Raw genomic sequence first — 16220 nt, 5'->3', positions numbered from 1 at the left:
GAACACAACAATAACTAGATGGACAGGGATAGTTTGATCGAGTTTTATTTTAGGCTGGGGAGGAGCTACAAAGAGATTCTGAAAAGCCTGGCATTGCAAGGAATTCTCATTAGTGAGAGGCATTTAATTGAATATTGAGAGCCAGGTGTTAACCCTTCCTTCTTACGTTTCCTGACCGTGGTCGGGAAACACAGTGGAGATGCTTCCTCCTGGGCCGAAATGGTTGTTCACTTCGGGGTTAATCCCCTGTACTTGCATGTCACAGAGGATGACTTCTATAATAATGAAGGGACTGGATTGCTGAAGCAGCGGAGCTTTTAATAACTGTACTGCACACTGATCGCACGTTCTCTGCACTCTTCTTCGTGGTCCCAGTCTGACAGCGCACACCGCCACAGAAGGTATGCACGCATACACATTTACACACCCACCGTACACTGAGCTCCTTCACTTATGAGTTACACATCTCCTGCAACACAGGTCTCTTGATGCCTACTTCGTGGTATCAAAATAAGGTGAGATCTTTCCATGTAATCCATGCAACATTTATTAACTGCTCACAGTTAAATCTATAAAAATTACAATAAATATCCTTATGCGTAATCCATGCAATAATTATTAAAATACACAGTTGAAGCAGTAGAGAGTGAAACAAGCATATTCTCATATTCTGGAACTGAAAGATTGGATGGGCCTGTGTGGAGCCACATATTAACTGTCTTATCCTTTGCAGAAATATAAATCAGAATCAGAATCAGAATCAGAAAAGCTTTATTGCCAAGTACGTTTTTGGACATACAAGGAATTTGTTTTGGCGTAGTCGGTGGAATACAATACAAATTAAACAGTATAAACATATCTACAATATAATATAAATATATGTGCACAGTTTTAAGTGAGTGAGAGTAAGTATAGAGCAGTATAAGATGCAAGAGCAATACAACAGTGCAGATGATCATTGTGCAAGTATGGCAGTGCAAGTAAAGCAGGAGTCCATGCTGAACGTTAATGTAACGCATAGAGTTGCAGGTTACAGGTGTCCTGTCAGCAAAAACCGGGGGGGGGGGGGGGGGGGGGAAGGGAGAGTGTCAGGGTGGTTTCTGAGCTTTGTTAACCAGGCTGGTGGCAGATGGGAAAAAACTGTTCTTGTGGCGTGAGGTTTTGGTCCGGATGGACCGCAGCCTCCTGCCAGAGGGGAGAGTCTCAAAGAGTCTGTGACCAGGGTGGGAGGGATCAGCCAGGATCTTCCCTGCCCGCTTCAGGGTCCTGGAGGTGTACAGTTCCTGGAGCGACAGTAGACTGCAGCCAATCACCTTCTCAGCAGACCGAATGACACGCTGCAGCCTGCCCTTATCCTTGTGTTGGGACCACACAGCCATGGGTGTTCAACACTAAAACTCCGGTACATACTTTCCTGGAACCTTTCAAAATAAAGTGCATTAACCTTCTTCCAGCACAGCCAGGAAATGGGGTAACTGCGGACTTCCTGTGGCGCCAATACCCAAATAAAAGCCCCACCTTTCCACAAGTTTCCCTCTTCCACACCGATGACCATCGGGTCAGGAGGGAACACAGCGCGCTGAATGTCTTTTGCTGGCAAAAGGACATAAATTCAACTGGATCCAAGGACCGATCATTTGCAAAAGTTAAGTAGAATGAAATACTGTCTGTGTATCCGGTATTTTCATTCATGAACGGAGAAATTAAGGTGTAAGAGTTGCTTACATTTTCTCTTCGAGGCCCCACAGAAGCAAACGGTGTTCCGAGAGAAGCTGTTTCGACAAGCCGAGTCTGGAGGAAAGACGACGGCCGCAACCGTGTTTACGGTAACGAACAGCTGGTCACCTTCTGATCGGGAGAAACTGAGGAAGTTAGCGGGAAACTAACTCTTTGTTCACGACGGATATCTTCTTCAAACTTCGCCTTGGGACGACATTCCCTCGACAGCTTCAGAGGTTGGGGTTTGGGCAGATTAACAGATTGGTTTAGGATGAAATGATCTAAACGTTTTCATGTTATGAAGTTTGTTTTGTGGAACTCGGCTATCTTGGTGCTAGCATGCTACCTGTAGCACCGAGGCCGGTTCGGGTTCTTTGTATGTGTTAAAGCTAAGATAAACTTTATTTAAAGGGTGGTTTTAACCAGAACATTGCTCATAACGCGCCGTCAGCGCTTATGCATTTTAACCCTGGTATTTTAAAGGTATGTGTTGATTCTGGCGCTAAGCTATCTCTAGCTTAGCACTTTAGCTAGCTTCTTTGTTAGCCCAACGGCCAGCCGGTAAATACACGTGTGCTAGCATTAAGGCTAGTCAACAGAAAGGTTGTTAGTTTTCAAGCTAGTGAATAATCGTCCCCGAACATCATTTACTAAAGTTGATAACTAAGTAAACACCATTAAGCCCCATTTCTCCAGAAAGATTTGGCTCTTTTCCAAAATACTCAATAATATTTCTTCAAATATTATTTTAATAAATGAAGGCAGCTAATTAGACACCGTTGAGAATTAGTCATCCAGGAGGTGGGTTTTATTCAGCAGATCATTATTTAAAACATTATTTTATTAAAATAATATTTAATCTGATCTTGCATTGTGAAGGGTTGTCTAAAGGTTGCTGATTATTTTCTAAGTTAGTTCCAAAACTAACTTAACTTCACTTCCAGATTCTTCAAGATAATCCGTGGTTCTCAAACATAAACATTGCATGGTAATGTTGCATCACTCTTTTTGGTCATGATTTCTAATCATCTTTAATCAACTTGTTTATATTGTACATAGTCCATTAGTTGTCATTATTCTTTAATTCTGCTTGGTAGTTTAGTTGGATTGTTTTAGCATAGTAAAGAGTTTGTTGATTGAAATATGTTGGACTTTGAGTTGACTTATTTTTGTTAATAAACTCTTGTATTTTAAGAAATTGTGTGAATTCATTCCATATGTGTGCAGAGTTTATGCTGTTCAATAATGCCTGAGCTCGTCTCACACCTTTCTATTCTGTCCTAATACCATCGCCTTAATGGGACTGGTATTCACAGGACAATCCTTAACAGACCGGAATATTATTTGGTAAAATATTAATATTAAAATATTAATATTAAATAATATTCTCAGATTCATATTTACAACACTTGGCTGTAGCAGCGGCGTACCAGATGGTGATGGAGGAGGTGAGGATGGACTCAATGATGGCTGTGTAGAAGTGCACCATCATAGTCTTTGGCAGGTTGAATTTCTTCAGCTGCCGCAGGAAGAACATCCTCTGCTGGGTTTCTTGATGAGGGAGCTGATGTTTGGCTCCCACTTGAGATCCTGGGAGATGATGGTTCCCAGGAAGCGGAAAGATTCCACAGTGTCAATTGTGGAGTCACAGAGGGTGATGGGGGCAGGTGGGGCTGGGTTCTGCCTGAAGTCCACAACCATCTCCACTGTCTTTAGAGCGTTGAGCTCAAGGTTGTTCTGGCTGCACCAGTCCAACAGATGGTCCACCTCCCATCTATACGCGGACTCGTCACCATCAGAGATGAGTCCGATCAGGGTGGTGTCGTCCGCAAACTTCAGAAGCTTGACAGACTGGTGACTGGAGGTGCAGCTGTTGGTGTACAGGGAGAAGAGCAGAGGAGAGAGAACACAGCCTTGGGGGGAACCGGTGCTGATGGTCAGGGAGTCAGAGACGTGCTTCCCCAGCCTCACGCGCTGCTTCCTGTCAGACAGGAAGTCAGTGATCCACCTGCAGGTGGAGTCGGGCACACTCAGCTGGGAGAGCTTCTCCTGTAGCAGAGCTGGGACGATGGTGTTGAAGGCAGAGCTGAAATCCACAAACAGGATCCTGGCATAGGTTCCTGTGGAGTCCAGGTGCCGGAGGATGAAGTGAAGGGCTAGGTTGACTGCATCATCTACAGACCTGTTGGCTCTGTAGGCAAACTGCAGGGGGTCCAGGAGGGGGTCGGTGATGTCTTTTAGGTGTGAGAGCACAAGGCGCTCAAAGGACTTCATCACCACAGAGGTCAGGGCGACGGGTCTGAAGTCATTAAGCCCTGTGGTCCTTGGCTTCTTGGGAACAGGGACAATGGTGGAGGACTTGAAGCAGGCTGGCACATGACATGTCTCCAGTGAGGTGTTAAAAATGTCTGTGAAGACTGGAGACAGCTGATCAGCGCAGTGCTTCAGGCTGGCTGGTGAGACAGAATCCGGACCAGCAGCTTTCCGGGGGTTCTGTCTCCTGAAGAGTTTGTTGACGTCCCTCTCCTGGATGGAAAGAGACGTCCTTGGCGTGGGTAGGGGGCTGGTCGGGGGGAACTTCAGGGTGGGGGTTGGAGGTGCCAAGGTCCCTCTTGAGGTTGGGGAGGTGGGGGTGGTGGATTGTGGCTGCAGCTGTTGGGGGGCGTCGTGGGGGATGGTTGCAGGACTGTCCCTTTGTCTTTCAAAGCGGCAGTAGAACTCGTTCAGGTCGTTGGCGAGGCGTCGGTCGTTGATGGAGTTGGGGGCTTTCGGCTTGTAGTTGGTGATTTGCTTGAGCCCTTTCCAGACAGACGCAGAGTCGTTGGCTGAGAACTGGTTTTGGAGCTTCTCAGAGTACAGTCGTTTGGCCTCTTTCACTGCCTTGCCAAACTTGTACTTTGCCTCTCTTTGTCTTTGTCCCCACTCCTGAAGGCCTCTTCCTTATCCAGTCTTAACCTTCTGTGTTTAGCTGTGAACCAGGGTTTGTCGTTGTTGTAACTCACCCTGGTGCATGATGGTACACAGCTGTCCTCACAGAAGCTGATGTAGGAAGTCACAGCCTCTGTGTACTCGTCCAGACTGTTGGTAGTAGTCCTGAACACATCCCAGTCTGTACAGCCTAAACACGCCTGGAGATTCTCCACAGCCTCACTGCTCCACTTCCTTGTCGTCCTCACAACAGGTTTGCAGAGCATTAGTTTCTGCCTGTAAGCAGGAATCAGGTGGACCATGATGTGGTCGGATTGGCCCAGTGCAGCACGTGGGACGGCGTGATAAGCGTCTTTGATGGTGGTGTAACAGTGATCCAGAATGTTGTCCTTTCTGGTCAGACATTTAATAAACTGTCTATATTTGGGGAGTTCGTGGGTGAGATTACCTTTGTTAAAGTCACCAACGACGATTACTAAGGAGTCCGGGTTGGTCTGCTCCACACTCAGTATCTGGTTGGCGAGCATGCGCTGTGCGACCCGCACGTTAGCTTGCGGCGGGATGTAAACACCGACCAGGATGAACGAAGCGAACTCACGGGGGGAATAGAAAGGCTTACAGTTTATGATGAAGGATTCCAGGTCTGGAGAACAGTGCTGCTGAATCACTGTCACGTCGTTGCACCAACCACTGTTGAGGTAAAAACAGATTCCTCCACCTTTCGCATTGCCGGAGAGTTCCGTGTCTCTGTCCGCTCTGTAGAGCTGGAATCCTGCCAGCTGCAGCGCAGAGTCCGGTATTAATCCACACAGCCACATCTCCGTGAAGCACAAAACTGCCGATGAATAAAAGTCAGTTTTTCCCCAACAACAGTTGTAAACAAGTGTATCCAAAGAAATGATGTATGACGATTTTCCATTCTTTTACAAGTATTAAATGAAATTAGTAATCTTTGATTATCAAGTTAAAAGATGTTTGATTGAAATATGGTTACGAACTGATAATTAAAGTAAAAAACATTAAGGTTTGAAATTCTCAATCAGCTATATATAAAAGAGATACAATGTTGATCCGTTATGATGTATGAATAAAAAGATTGTGATGGTTTTAAAACTGTGTTTTAAAGTAAATGCAGAAAGCTGAGAATGGAATGTGTAATACTGTGTAAAGTTTAAAACTGAGCAGATTATGGAGAGAAATGTAGGATGACTAGGAGTGACGAGAGCCAGCTGCATGCTGACAGAGAATCTTTTGAAGACCAGCGCAAGGAAGGGAGGATAAGTCTACAGCCAGCTGCGTGGCTATTACTGATTACATCTCCAAGGCCGAAAAACAGCACCAGAAAATCACGATGACCATGACTTAGTATTAAGTAATAACTTACAGGGCATATGACAACAAAGTTTCTGTTTAACCATCAAAACCTGGATCATCAGTGCCTGTCCACTAGAGGAAGAAAACTGAAGATTAAGTCGTATTCCTTTCAAGAAACCACTCGTTGTTACCAGAAAAAACATTTCCATCAGGTGTATGCATGAGCCTCCTTCTTCAAAGCCTCTCCAAACTCACTAGTTTCAGCATCAGGGAAAGACAGGTTGAGTTGATTGATTCATTTCTATTATTGAAATTATTATATGTTGCCAAATTCAAGCTGTTACTGACCCCTGCATAAGCATTACTAATTAAAGAAAGCATATAAAAATCTAGTTAAATCATGGACATTCAATATTTGAGTCACCGTATTGTTGGTTTTTCATTGGTGGTAAAAAGTCTTGTTGTCTGGTTCTAAGATATTTTAGGAGGTTTTTATAGGTTGCCTTAGTCAAGTTTGTTAAAACAGCGCCCTTGGGGCTCGTGCTGAGCTACTAAAATTAACCTAGCCCATATACAAAGAGCCAGTTGTAAAATTAGGGAATGAGCAGCCGTGAACAAAAGTGACTGTCGAAGGTGTGGATGGCTGCGATAGGCTACTCGGTCACCCGGACCTCCAGTTGAAGAAGGGCGAGACTTTTGGATGAAGGCTGTCAGAGGCTAGGCGAGTCATTTCCCGAAACCAGCTTAAACAGAACTTTTAGTAAACCTGCTTAGTAAGATCTTTCAGGTTTAGGGAAGTCCGGACCCGTTGGATGGAGAGCTGGATTGAGCAATCCCTTTAAACATAGGGAAGTAGGAGGGAGGGGTTAGCTCATCGGACAACAAAAGTGGGAATGAATCAGTACTTCGTGGGCACAAATTAGTATTTCGCGGGAATTAATTAGTATTTCGTGGGAACGAATTAGTACTTAGTGCGCACACTATATATATTTTTTCCCCTAAGTCAGTTCAGGGGCCCCGTATTTTTTAAAGTTCTTCAAGAAAAAAGCAGGAGGTAGGGAGTGGTGGAGGGGGGCATGGCCAAATAGCGGCATATGTGATGCCTATTGAGTGAGAAAGCATCAGGAAGGCGGGTTTTCACTGCAGACAGAGTAAACCAACAGCAAAAGAGAAACATAATGACGATGGAGGGGTGTCTTGTAAATTCAAAGACAGAGTTCAAAAGTTGGAAGTATAGGCAATATTTCACGTTTGCCGAAGTTAAAGGCAAAAATGTGCATGTGATTATGTCCGGGAACAAAGACATTATCCACGTCTGTGACCAGAAACAACAACCTTATGAAGCACCTCGCATCGTCTTACCCTTCCACAACACTTGTGGCTAACAACCTGAGCCCTGCTGAGGCCAGCGCCAGCTCCAACTATCCTACACCATATAAACAGAAAAGGCTTGACTTTTCTGGTCAGCAACTTGTAACATCATTTTAGATTCTAGAAAGTAACTAAGTAGTTACTTTGCCTAGTAACTAGTTACTTTGAGTGCAGTAACTGAGTTAGTAACTCACTTACTTTTTGGGAGAAGTAACTATAACTAGGTACTTTTTTCAAGAAACGTTTTCAACACTGGTCATATGGGACTAGCTACAAGTCATAGATGTTGATTTCTTCCAGTTTGATTAACTTTATGTGAACTTAATTGCTAAATGATACTAATGACACCGCATTTATATACATTCAACTTTTAAAGTTTATGTTCCATTGATCATCACAAAAATGTTAAGCATACAAGTGAATAAAAGCCATTTAATAAACTGAACCACATAAAATTTCAAGCTAAACAGAAAAAAAACATGATGTGTATATTTCATTATAAAACGTCATGATTTGCCTTCTTGCCGTTGTTAAGTTTTGTTTGATTTCTCCTTTTCAACCTAAAAGACAGAATAATGAAAAACAATTATTGTTGTTGCAACAACAGATAAACATCAGATTTATTTTATGAACTTAGAAATAATAACAGACATACCACATCTTACGGAGAAAAACCAGAGGCAATAGTATGACCACTCCAGCAAGACAAAATGCTAAAAAAACATACAAGAGGTAACCTAAAAAAAATCAATGTTGATCACATTTATCGAAAGTGTTTTTGGTATTTAGTATAAAAATGTAAAATTAATAATGTTGATTTAATTTCAAAAGGTGTTTTACCATATGACCTCATATGAACCTGCTCAGATTTATTGACTTCAGGTGGTTTCGAAGGGCCACCGGTGCTTTCCGTCAATCTTACTAAATAAGAAAAGAAACGTTTTTTTAAATTCTTCCAATTACCCAAAAAATATGATTTGAACGGCTTCCTAAAGGTAAAAACCCTACTCACTGAAGTGAAGTCTGTTATGAAATACTTCAAGAATCATGTTGCACATCTGTAGATGATCACGGTGGACTCCTTTGCATGTGCAAGGATGATGAAGAACTGTGCCCAGAGTAGCCAAAAATGCCTTTTTACAGTCAGAATTTGCACCAAGGATAAGAGCTGGATCCTTCAGTGTGAAGCATTCATTTTCTTGTAGATTTCGTTCACTGCACAGTGTTTCTTCATGGTTCCAACATTTGACTTGAAGAGTTTTTAAGAGGTATCTGATGAATCAGAGAGAAAAAAGAACTATAAAGGCAAACATATTTTAATAGGTGTTCGACATTCGTAACAATTGTCCTGGTCTAACAAATGATTCAGGGATAATTATAACTGGATGGTTTTTTGCCCATTTTCTCCACTGGCAGAATACAGGAAATTGGTGCATACTGTTAACTGCAAAAAGTAACATTTTTAGTAGAGATGGAATTCACATATGTTATAATTGCCAAGTGACAAAATAACAAACCTTACCTAAAAAAAAAAAATGGGAACAGGAAAGGAAAGTTTTTGGAGGTCAAACACTTAAAACTACACTGTGAGGTGCAGTGTTTGCTTTTCTTTGCTGGTGTTTAAGCTGCTGTTGCTTTGTTTAATTGGACATTCTCTATCAATTGACATTTTAAACTGAATTTGTTTGGAATCTCATGTAATATGTTTTGAACACATGAAAACAAGTTGTAAAAATTATAGAGCCAACTAAATAGCTTAAATTGTAGAAACTCAATTGAACTGCAATGACGGTATTCATACAGTAATCAGTATAAACAAATATCAGCTGGTTTAATCCTAACCAATCGCTATGAAACGGTTTCTCATCCCAAAGTTAGCACAAAGAAAGCATATCATGATGGGTAAAAGGAACAAGCTCTCTTAGGACCTTTGCAACTTTATTGTTAAAGAAAAAAACACACACACATTGATATTAGTGGTTGCAGACTACTAGTATTGGACTATTCATATGTTTAGACATATGAATAGTCCAACAAGCACCATTGTGGGCATACTCCTGTATTGGAAAGAACATAATTGTACTACAAAATCACCAGGACTAGGTTCTACTCACAAGATTTCTGACAGAAGAGTAAAAAGACTACTATGAGTTGGCTAGGAGCCAAAAAGGACAACTTTTAGAGATCTTGGAAAAGATCTGGAATTAGCAGGTAAAGTTTTCTATGAATTTCATGCTCATTGCACAAAGGTCAAGACTTTACAACTCAAAAAAACACAAGCTAAAGCTCATTTAATGTTTCCTGTAGAACATTTGGATACGTCTGTGAAACACTGATAAAGCAGCATGGAACTTTTTGGAAGTTGTTGCACCCACCAGCTTTGGAGGAGAAAGGGCATCGCAGACCAAACTCGCTGCTTCAGCAATCCAGTCCCTACTAACAGTGAAGTTTGGAAGTGGAAACATCATTGTGTGGAGTTGTCTTTCAGTATTGGGAACTGGCAGAAGGTTGAATGCAAACTTTTAACTGAGATATTCTTGACAAGAATCCGAAAATGAAACAAGCTGGATTTTTAAGAAAGACAATAATCCCACAGAAACAGCTAAGGAAACTTTGAAATATTTTCAAAGAAAGAAATCAAAGCTGCTACAATTGCTGGGGCAATCATCCAATTTCAATCCAATCAAAAATATATGGAAAGAGCAGAAGATCAGGGTGCATAGAAGAGAGCCCCCAGACCCTTCCAGACTTAAAGAGAATTAGTTTTTTTGAAGAATGGCTCAAAGCCCCATCTGGGCAATGCATTTGAGCAACTTCTCCATAGAGAAGATGTTTTAAAGCTTTCATTTCAGAAAAGGCTTTCTTTATACATAATTAAGGTATAGAAATATTTCTGTAGATTACTGGGGTTGTTGCAAATAAACATCTGAATTTGATGTCAATAGCCCCATTAAAAATAGTTTTACAATGACGCGTTAGGGCTTATTTTTCACACTGTGCTTAGGATTCAATGGGAATTAAATTAAAGTGTATCCATCTACATGACAGGATTGTATTGTATTGGTTTGGTAATGCGTTTTGTATATGAATTGCACCTCTTTGCTTTGTAAAATCCCTTGAGATGATGTGAATTGTTGCTATTAAAGTCAGAATTAGAGTTTCTAAAAACATTTTTTTCATGGCTGCAGATGTAACAAATGAAGATCATTTTGTGAAACATCAAATACTGTCGACAGCATTTGATGCGTGTTGTTTATTATGATTATGTATGCCGTATGGCTCTGACTCCCCAACTGTGTCCATCTTTAATATTTCTATTAACCGGTTCATTGACACAAATATATTCCTAGGAATGCCACGTTTACAGTATATATTGAGTATCTGATCGGTGACAATGATGCAAAAAAATGTTTTTACATGTAATTTACATGCACAATATAGTGCGACAGCTGCAATAAGGAAGATATTTGTTTACATTTGACTAACTTCGTGCAAATTATACATATATGATATTTTTTTTCTGCACAAAAATTTAAATGAAACTGGAAATTACTGCCACATCAAAGAAGATTCACAAAAATATCAACAAAATAGTTTTGCATTGCCAACATCAGTAGCATAAAGCAAGGAACAATATTTTCATTTGTTGAAAACATTACACTCCAAGCTCCTTCTAGTGATCTTGGCAAAGTACTGAACCTTTAATGTTATGCCACTGCCATCTACTTGTGGAAAGGGGAATAAACAGCAAAATGAGGGGGTTTGTGAAAGTGCTACACAGTCGACGCCACACGCAGAACAGGTTTGCCCTAGTTAGTCCAGTACTGCACAAAAGAGCTCATAACCTTTGACTCCTATTACAGATAGCCAATTGTCAAATGAACCACTCCACTTGATCTCACTCATTTTCTACTTTCTGACAGCCACTTCCCTGCTAAAAAAGTTCATTTCACAAGCCCATTTTTTGTTTCCGCTTTTTCAGATATCAGGGGGTTCCCCAATGACAGACATAAAGATAGTATCTTTTAAAAAGGTTTAAACAACAGTAATCCTTATGTCTCACTGTAAACTAAATAACAGACATTTCTTATTGATTCCAATCTCTATAAGTGACTGACTCCCTTCCTCTTGAACCTCGGCTAACTAACTTCTGCTGGTCGAACTTCATTACCTGAAGCAATATTATTACCTGCTTCATTTGTTCCCTATGGTAGGATCCATAAAATCCTGCTTATAAATCTATTTTCTCCTGACATAATTTCATTTTAATTTTTTACCAGGGTGTGAATTCCACTCATAAGTTATCCCTCTTATCACAATGATTGTAGACTCTTTTTACTCTAGAACTGGAGAATAACCTACCTGCAGTTACTGTCCTGAACACACTGAGTGAGCCTTTCTTGGCAGATCCTTGTCTCCACTCCACATGCGCCACTCTGCAGACTGGATTTCATGAGCAGGCAGCTTTGATCTGAACTATCACACTTGCACATCACCAGCATTTCGGCAGACTGTTGGGGCATGCCTCCATAGAACTGTTGAATTTCCCCCCGACACCTTTCGCTGTCACAGTGATCAGCCATGCATGCTTGAAGAACAGGTATGAGGTGCCTGTTGCAAACAGACTCGCTCACACAATGACCAATTCGGTCCACACAGGATTCAGAACCATCATACACTGCAAGAAGCATATTTTGTTCAGTTGACCAACAGGAAGGAAGATAAGTTATAAACATGTAAATATATTTCAAGTAGGCTTGCTAATATGAAATTCACGCTAGATGTCGGTAACAAAACAAACAAAATTAGTCCATAAATTAATGGCATAAAAGCAGAGTGGAAATGACTATTGAAAACTTTAAGGAAAGGAATGGTAAAAAGGCAAAGATTGACAAGAACAGTTTTGAGATTTTTCTGTAATCAGAAAGCAGTCCTGCTCCCTATAAGAACAAATTAACATCAGCTTGGTGTGTGCTAGTTGCGGGGCTATTGTACATAGGGTAATAGAAAAAAAGTTTCTTAAAACATTACACCCTAAGCTGCTTCTTGGAAATAAAGTGATTGCACTGGTTAGAGATGTATTTACAAATCTCTGAATCTTCCGGTGAGCTTTGTGTAGCTATAATCCAGCAATGGAAAGAAAATAATTTTATTATAAATCAGCCATGTACAGTTTCTTTTTGCAAGATCTCTAACAGAGAATCAGAAGAGATGTCCAAGAGCAAAAGACCATTTGCTGACAGTTCTAGAAAACCGTGGAATTAGAAGGTAAAGTTTGTCTATGAAAACAATACGTAATTCACTTAGGAACACTGACTTCTATGACCACTCACTGCACAAGACTCCACTGATGAAGAAAAAGTTAAATTAATGTTTGCTGCAGAACATTGCAACAAGTCAATACTGGCAGCTAACTGTAGTGGTGATTGGACCAAAATTGAAAGCATTTCATTAATTTAAGCAGGTATGTGCAACATTTATTCCCTGTGTTATCCCCCACATTTGTATTGTTTTTTTTGTTTTTGTTTGGTTTTTTTTAAAGGTGTGGAACAATGCATTCAGCTAGTTTCTAAAGACACAAGAGAATTTCTGAGTTGTCAGTATGCAAAAACAGACTTTTCTATGAAAGTAATTAATATCAGCAAGCTTGTCCAAAACTGTCAGATTCTCATAATTTTGGTGCCTATTCAGGTTGTTACAGACATCTGGTGAGAAGGTCAATCAATATGTCAACTGCAAATTATTTCACTGTATTTCCTTCTATTTTATTAGGTTCATAGTAAATTAATAATCTTTTACCAATGTCTCCTAAATTACTTGATTTCCAGTCGGTCCGTGTGATTCTCCTCTGCTGAATTCCTGTTCAAACAACAGGACATAGGATTAGTTTACAAAAACAAATGCTTATTGAACTGTGTGTTTTTTCTGGACACATTCCATAATACAACAGACAGTTTTCATATATCACATCACCATTGGTAAACAAAACTATAATTTCAGACATAAATGCTTAACCCAAGCATGAATGAGAGCTCAGCACCTGGCTTTTGGAGGCATTGTGTGGCCAGTGCTTGAATGGAGTCACAAAGCTCCTCCTCCCATGTACACACACACCCTTGCATTGATGGAAATAGGTCCAGTGCTGTCTGGATGGTCAAGTTACAGCCCTCTGAGCCCTTTATTTGGCACCTGTCATCTTGAATATCACAAACAGCAGAGTAAGGTAGAGAAACAGGAAATTCATAAGCTGGCGAGGTCTCTGTGCAATGTGTGTTTTCTACTTCACGGGCCAGATGCTTTGCACAATATGTCAGTTTATGGGTTTTAACATATTATTCATCTGGTCTTTGTAAGGGTCTACCATTATTCAGATCTAACCTCAATTGAAAAAATCACAGAATCGATTACACAATGTCATATATAATAATTAAACGAAGATCCGGTCAATAAGATTTTATATACTCGTGAAAACACAAGACAAAAATAGAAATGTTAGTAACCATGACAGTTTATTTAGATTAGGGATGAAACGATAACAATTTTTATGACTACAGTGATAATGTTTCATGTATTAGTTTTCAAATATTAAATTAAATGACCAGTAAAAAGTCATTTGTGTCAGTTTGTGATAACTGAAATATTAATTAAAGGGTTTTCAATTGTCTATTAAATGTAGTGTCCCAGTGTCAATAATGTTGAGATACTTTACATAACCAAAGAAAAGCAAGGGTTAAACAGTAGATTTTAGCTAGATTTTTTAAATGTTATGAACTGTTTGTTTACCCTGTTTTGTTTACCCTGTTTCTAAGAAGGGTTTTTGGCTTGTTTAGATTGTAGAGAAGGGTCTTTTGATACTCAGTAGGATAGCCAAAATAATGTAAACTTTCCTTATTAGTTTCCATATTGTCTAATTTGTTAAAAAGTCAACATAACAAACAAACTGAGACATGACCTCCTGATAACTTTTGTAATAAGAGCCTTAACATAAATATATTGTGCTCTGAAATTCATAAATCATATTTTGTATATTTTTTTAAAGCTAATTGAAAATACATTACAGTGTTTTCTTTTTTGGTAAAACATTTGAACGTTTTGAACACATTGTGAGTAAAACTGCAGAAGGCAATTATTTAATAAAGGGCTGTTGCTATATTTGAGTCTGATATAGTATATGTAATATGGTATTATTGCTACTAAGAACAATGTTTTAAAAAATAATATGATGTTGATCATTACATTTATGTCACTGGCTAAAACCTGTCACTGGTGTTAACTTCAGGTTTTAACAAAACTTGCATATTTTCAACGCATGTAAAAAAAAAAAACTGACACAAATTGAAACAAAATCCTACATGCCAGAGGTCTAAAATTCAGTGTCGCACAGCTCAATTCAAAAGTGACATTGTTTAATTGTAAAAATCCAGCTGCAAAGCTATTATTAGTTTTATTTTATTGTTATTTTCATTTTTACCTTCACAGTTGCCGGTGACAAAAGCCCGCTCACAGCTGCATAAGTCTGACATGCAGGTCTCCACCGAAGCCAGAAATCCAGAAGCTGGAGAAGAGATGCTGATGCTGGGTATCTGAAGTAAAACAATTCCTGAAATGCAAATTGTAATCATATTTTTATTTTTAAATAATGTTCTTTAACTAAATTGATTATATATGTACTAAAAACTAAATGCTGGTCTTGTCAAAATGGAAAATAACAATGTATAGCAGACATAGACAATAAAAGTTAGTTTTCTTAATATGTCAAAACCTATTTTTGTGAAGTTTACTCACCAAGAACGACTGCAGCCTCCAGACGTATCAGCTGCATGTTGACTGCTGTTAGGATGACTGATACTTCCCTGCACCTGATCCATCCCTCTCTGCGGAGTCGCAGCTTAAGCAGTGATTCACCACCCACAGAGTCAACAGGATGTAACACATTTATTATAGCCTGAACCCTCTGCTTGTCACCCAAAAACAGACCCAAAGGTGCAACATGTTGAATTTCTTTACACAGTTCTGCACTATTAAGAGCTTTGAGAAATATCAGTTACTGACTTTTTGCTCTAATGATGTACATTTTGCGCACTTAGTTTCTTTTTCTTTCTCTTCTCACTTTAATTCTCAGCACTTTTTGTAGCTTACTAAAAATTTTCTTTTTATACCATGTGTTTTCTCACCAAGTAAATTCATTCAACCTTTGTTGTTCTTGCAACTTGAAATTTCTCTTCCTAAATGTTATCAGAATCAATTGTTCTGTTTTCATTTTGAGTTTTTGCAAAGCTTCTGTCTCTGTGTTGTTTCTGTTAACCCTATTAATTTATCTTTGCATTTGTCTGTTTCACTTGATTAAGCCATTAAAATTACATTGCATTGCAAACCTACTCATACTCCTTGAACCTTTTTACATTCTGTCACATTACCAAAAAACGACAAGGTTTTTTGTTAAGCCTTATAAACTAAGACCAAAAGTAAGGCATTCTCCTGAAGCTAAAGAAAATCCCAGGTTTAAAATATTTTCTAACAATAAAAATCTAAAAAGTGTGGAGTGCAACCAGTCAGATTGGATGAAGAGCCTGCATAAACAGCAATTTTCAATTTCTCAGTTGGATTTAGTTCAGCTTTGGCTGTATTTTTAGAATAGGCCTATAAAGTAAACCTCTGCTCCTGTCTAAATTTTTTTGCAGCCTGCTACAGGATTTCCTGTTGTCCTGTATTTTTCTGCACACACCCGACCCCGACCGTGCCCCCCATCCACTGTTTGATGGAGGCCTGCACAAAACAGCTATGTTTATACTGAGAATAAACTAGACACAGGTGGATGCATTTACTAAATGCTGTGTGTATATATATATATATATATATATATATATATATACATATACAGGTCCTTC

The 16220-nt window shown here is 39.5% G+C and overlaps 1 protein-coding gene across 1 annotated transcript; it reads right to left on the bottom strand.

Moving 5' to 3' along the window:
- Positions 1-7776: 7776 nt before the first annotated feature.
- On the bottom strand, positions 7777-15715 carry gfral (GDNF family receptor alpha like). The gene is made up of 10 exons (XM_047352537.1): positions 15712-15715; positions 15118-15360; positions 14804-14932; positions 13373-13528; positions 13132-13191; positions 11695-12025; positions 8345-8604; positions 8173-8253; positions 7988-8069; positions 7777-7892 (listed from the first exon to the last, which is right to left on the bottom strand). The coding sequence occupies exons 1-10, from the start codon at positions 15713-15715 to the stop codon at positions 7829-7831; spliced, it is 1410 nt and encodes a 469-aa protein (XP_047208493.1). The 3' UTR covers positions 7777-7828.
- Positions 15716-16220: the final 505 nt, after the last annotated feature.

Source organism: Girardinichthys multiradiatus, chromosome 22 (genome assembly GCF_021462225.1).
Source record: "Girardinichthys multiradiatus isolate DD_20200921_A chromosome 22, DD_fGirMul_XY1, whole genome shotgun sequence".
In the NCBI taxonomy this organism is placed as follows: domain Eukaryota; kingdom Metazoa; phylum Chordata; class Actinopteri; order Cyprinodontiformes; family Goodeidae; genus Girardinichthys; species Girardinichthys multiradiatus.
Note: the sequence above shows the minus strand (reverse complement) of the source record. Positions and strands in the feature narration are given on the sequence as shown.

Coding starts and splice junctions, on each gene's coding strand:
- gfral (XM_047352537.1), bottom strand. Junction 8,605..11,694: donor GTTCAGGACAGTAACTGCAG/GTAGGTTATTCT, acceptor CTGATTCATCAG/ATACCTCTTAAAAACTCTTC. Junction 8,070..8,172: donor GGTTCATATGAGGTCATATG/GTAAAACACCTT, acceptor GATTTTTTTTAG/GTTACCTCTTGTATGTTTTT.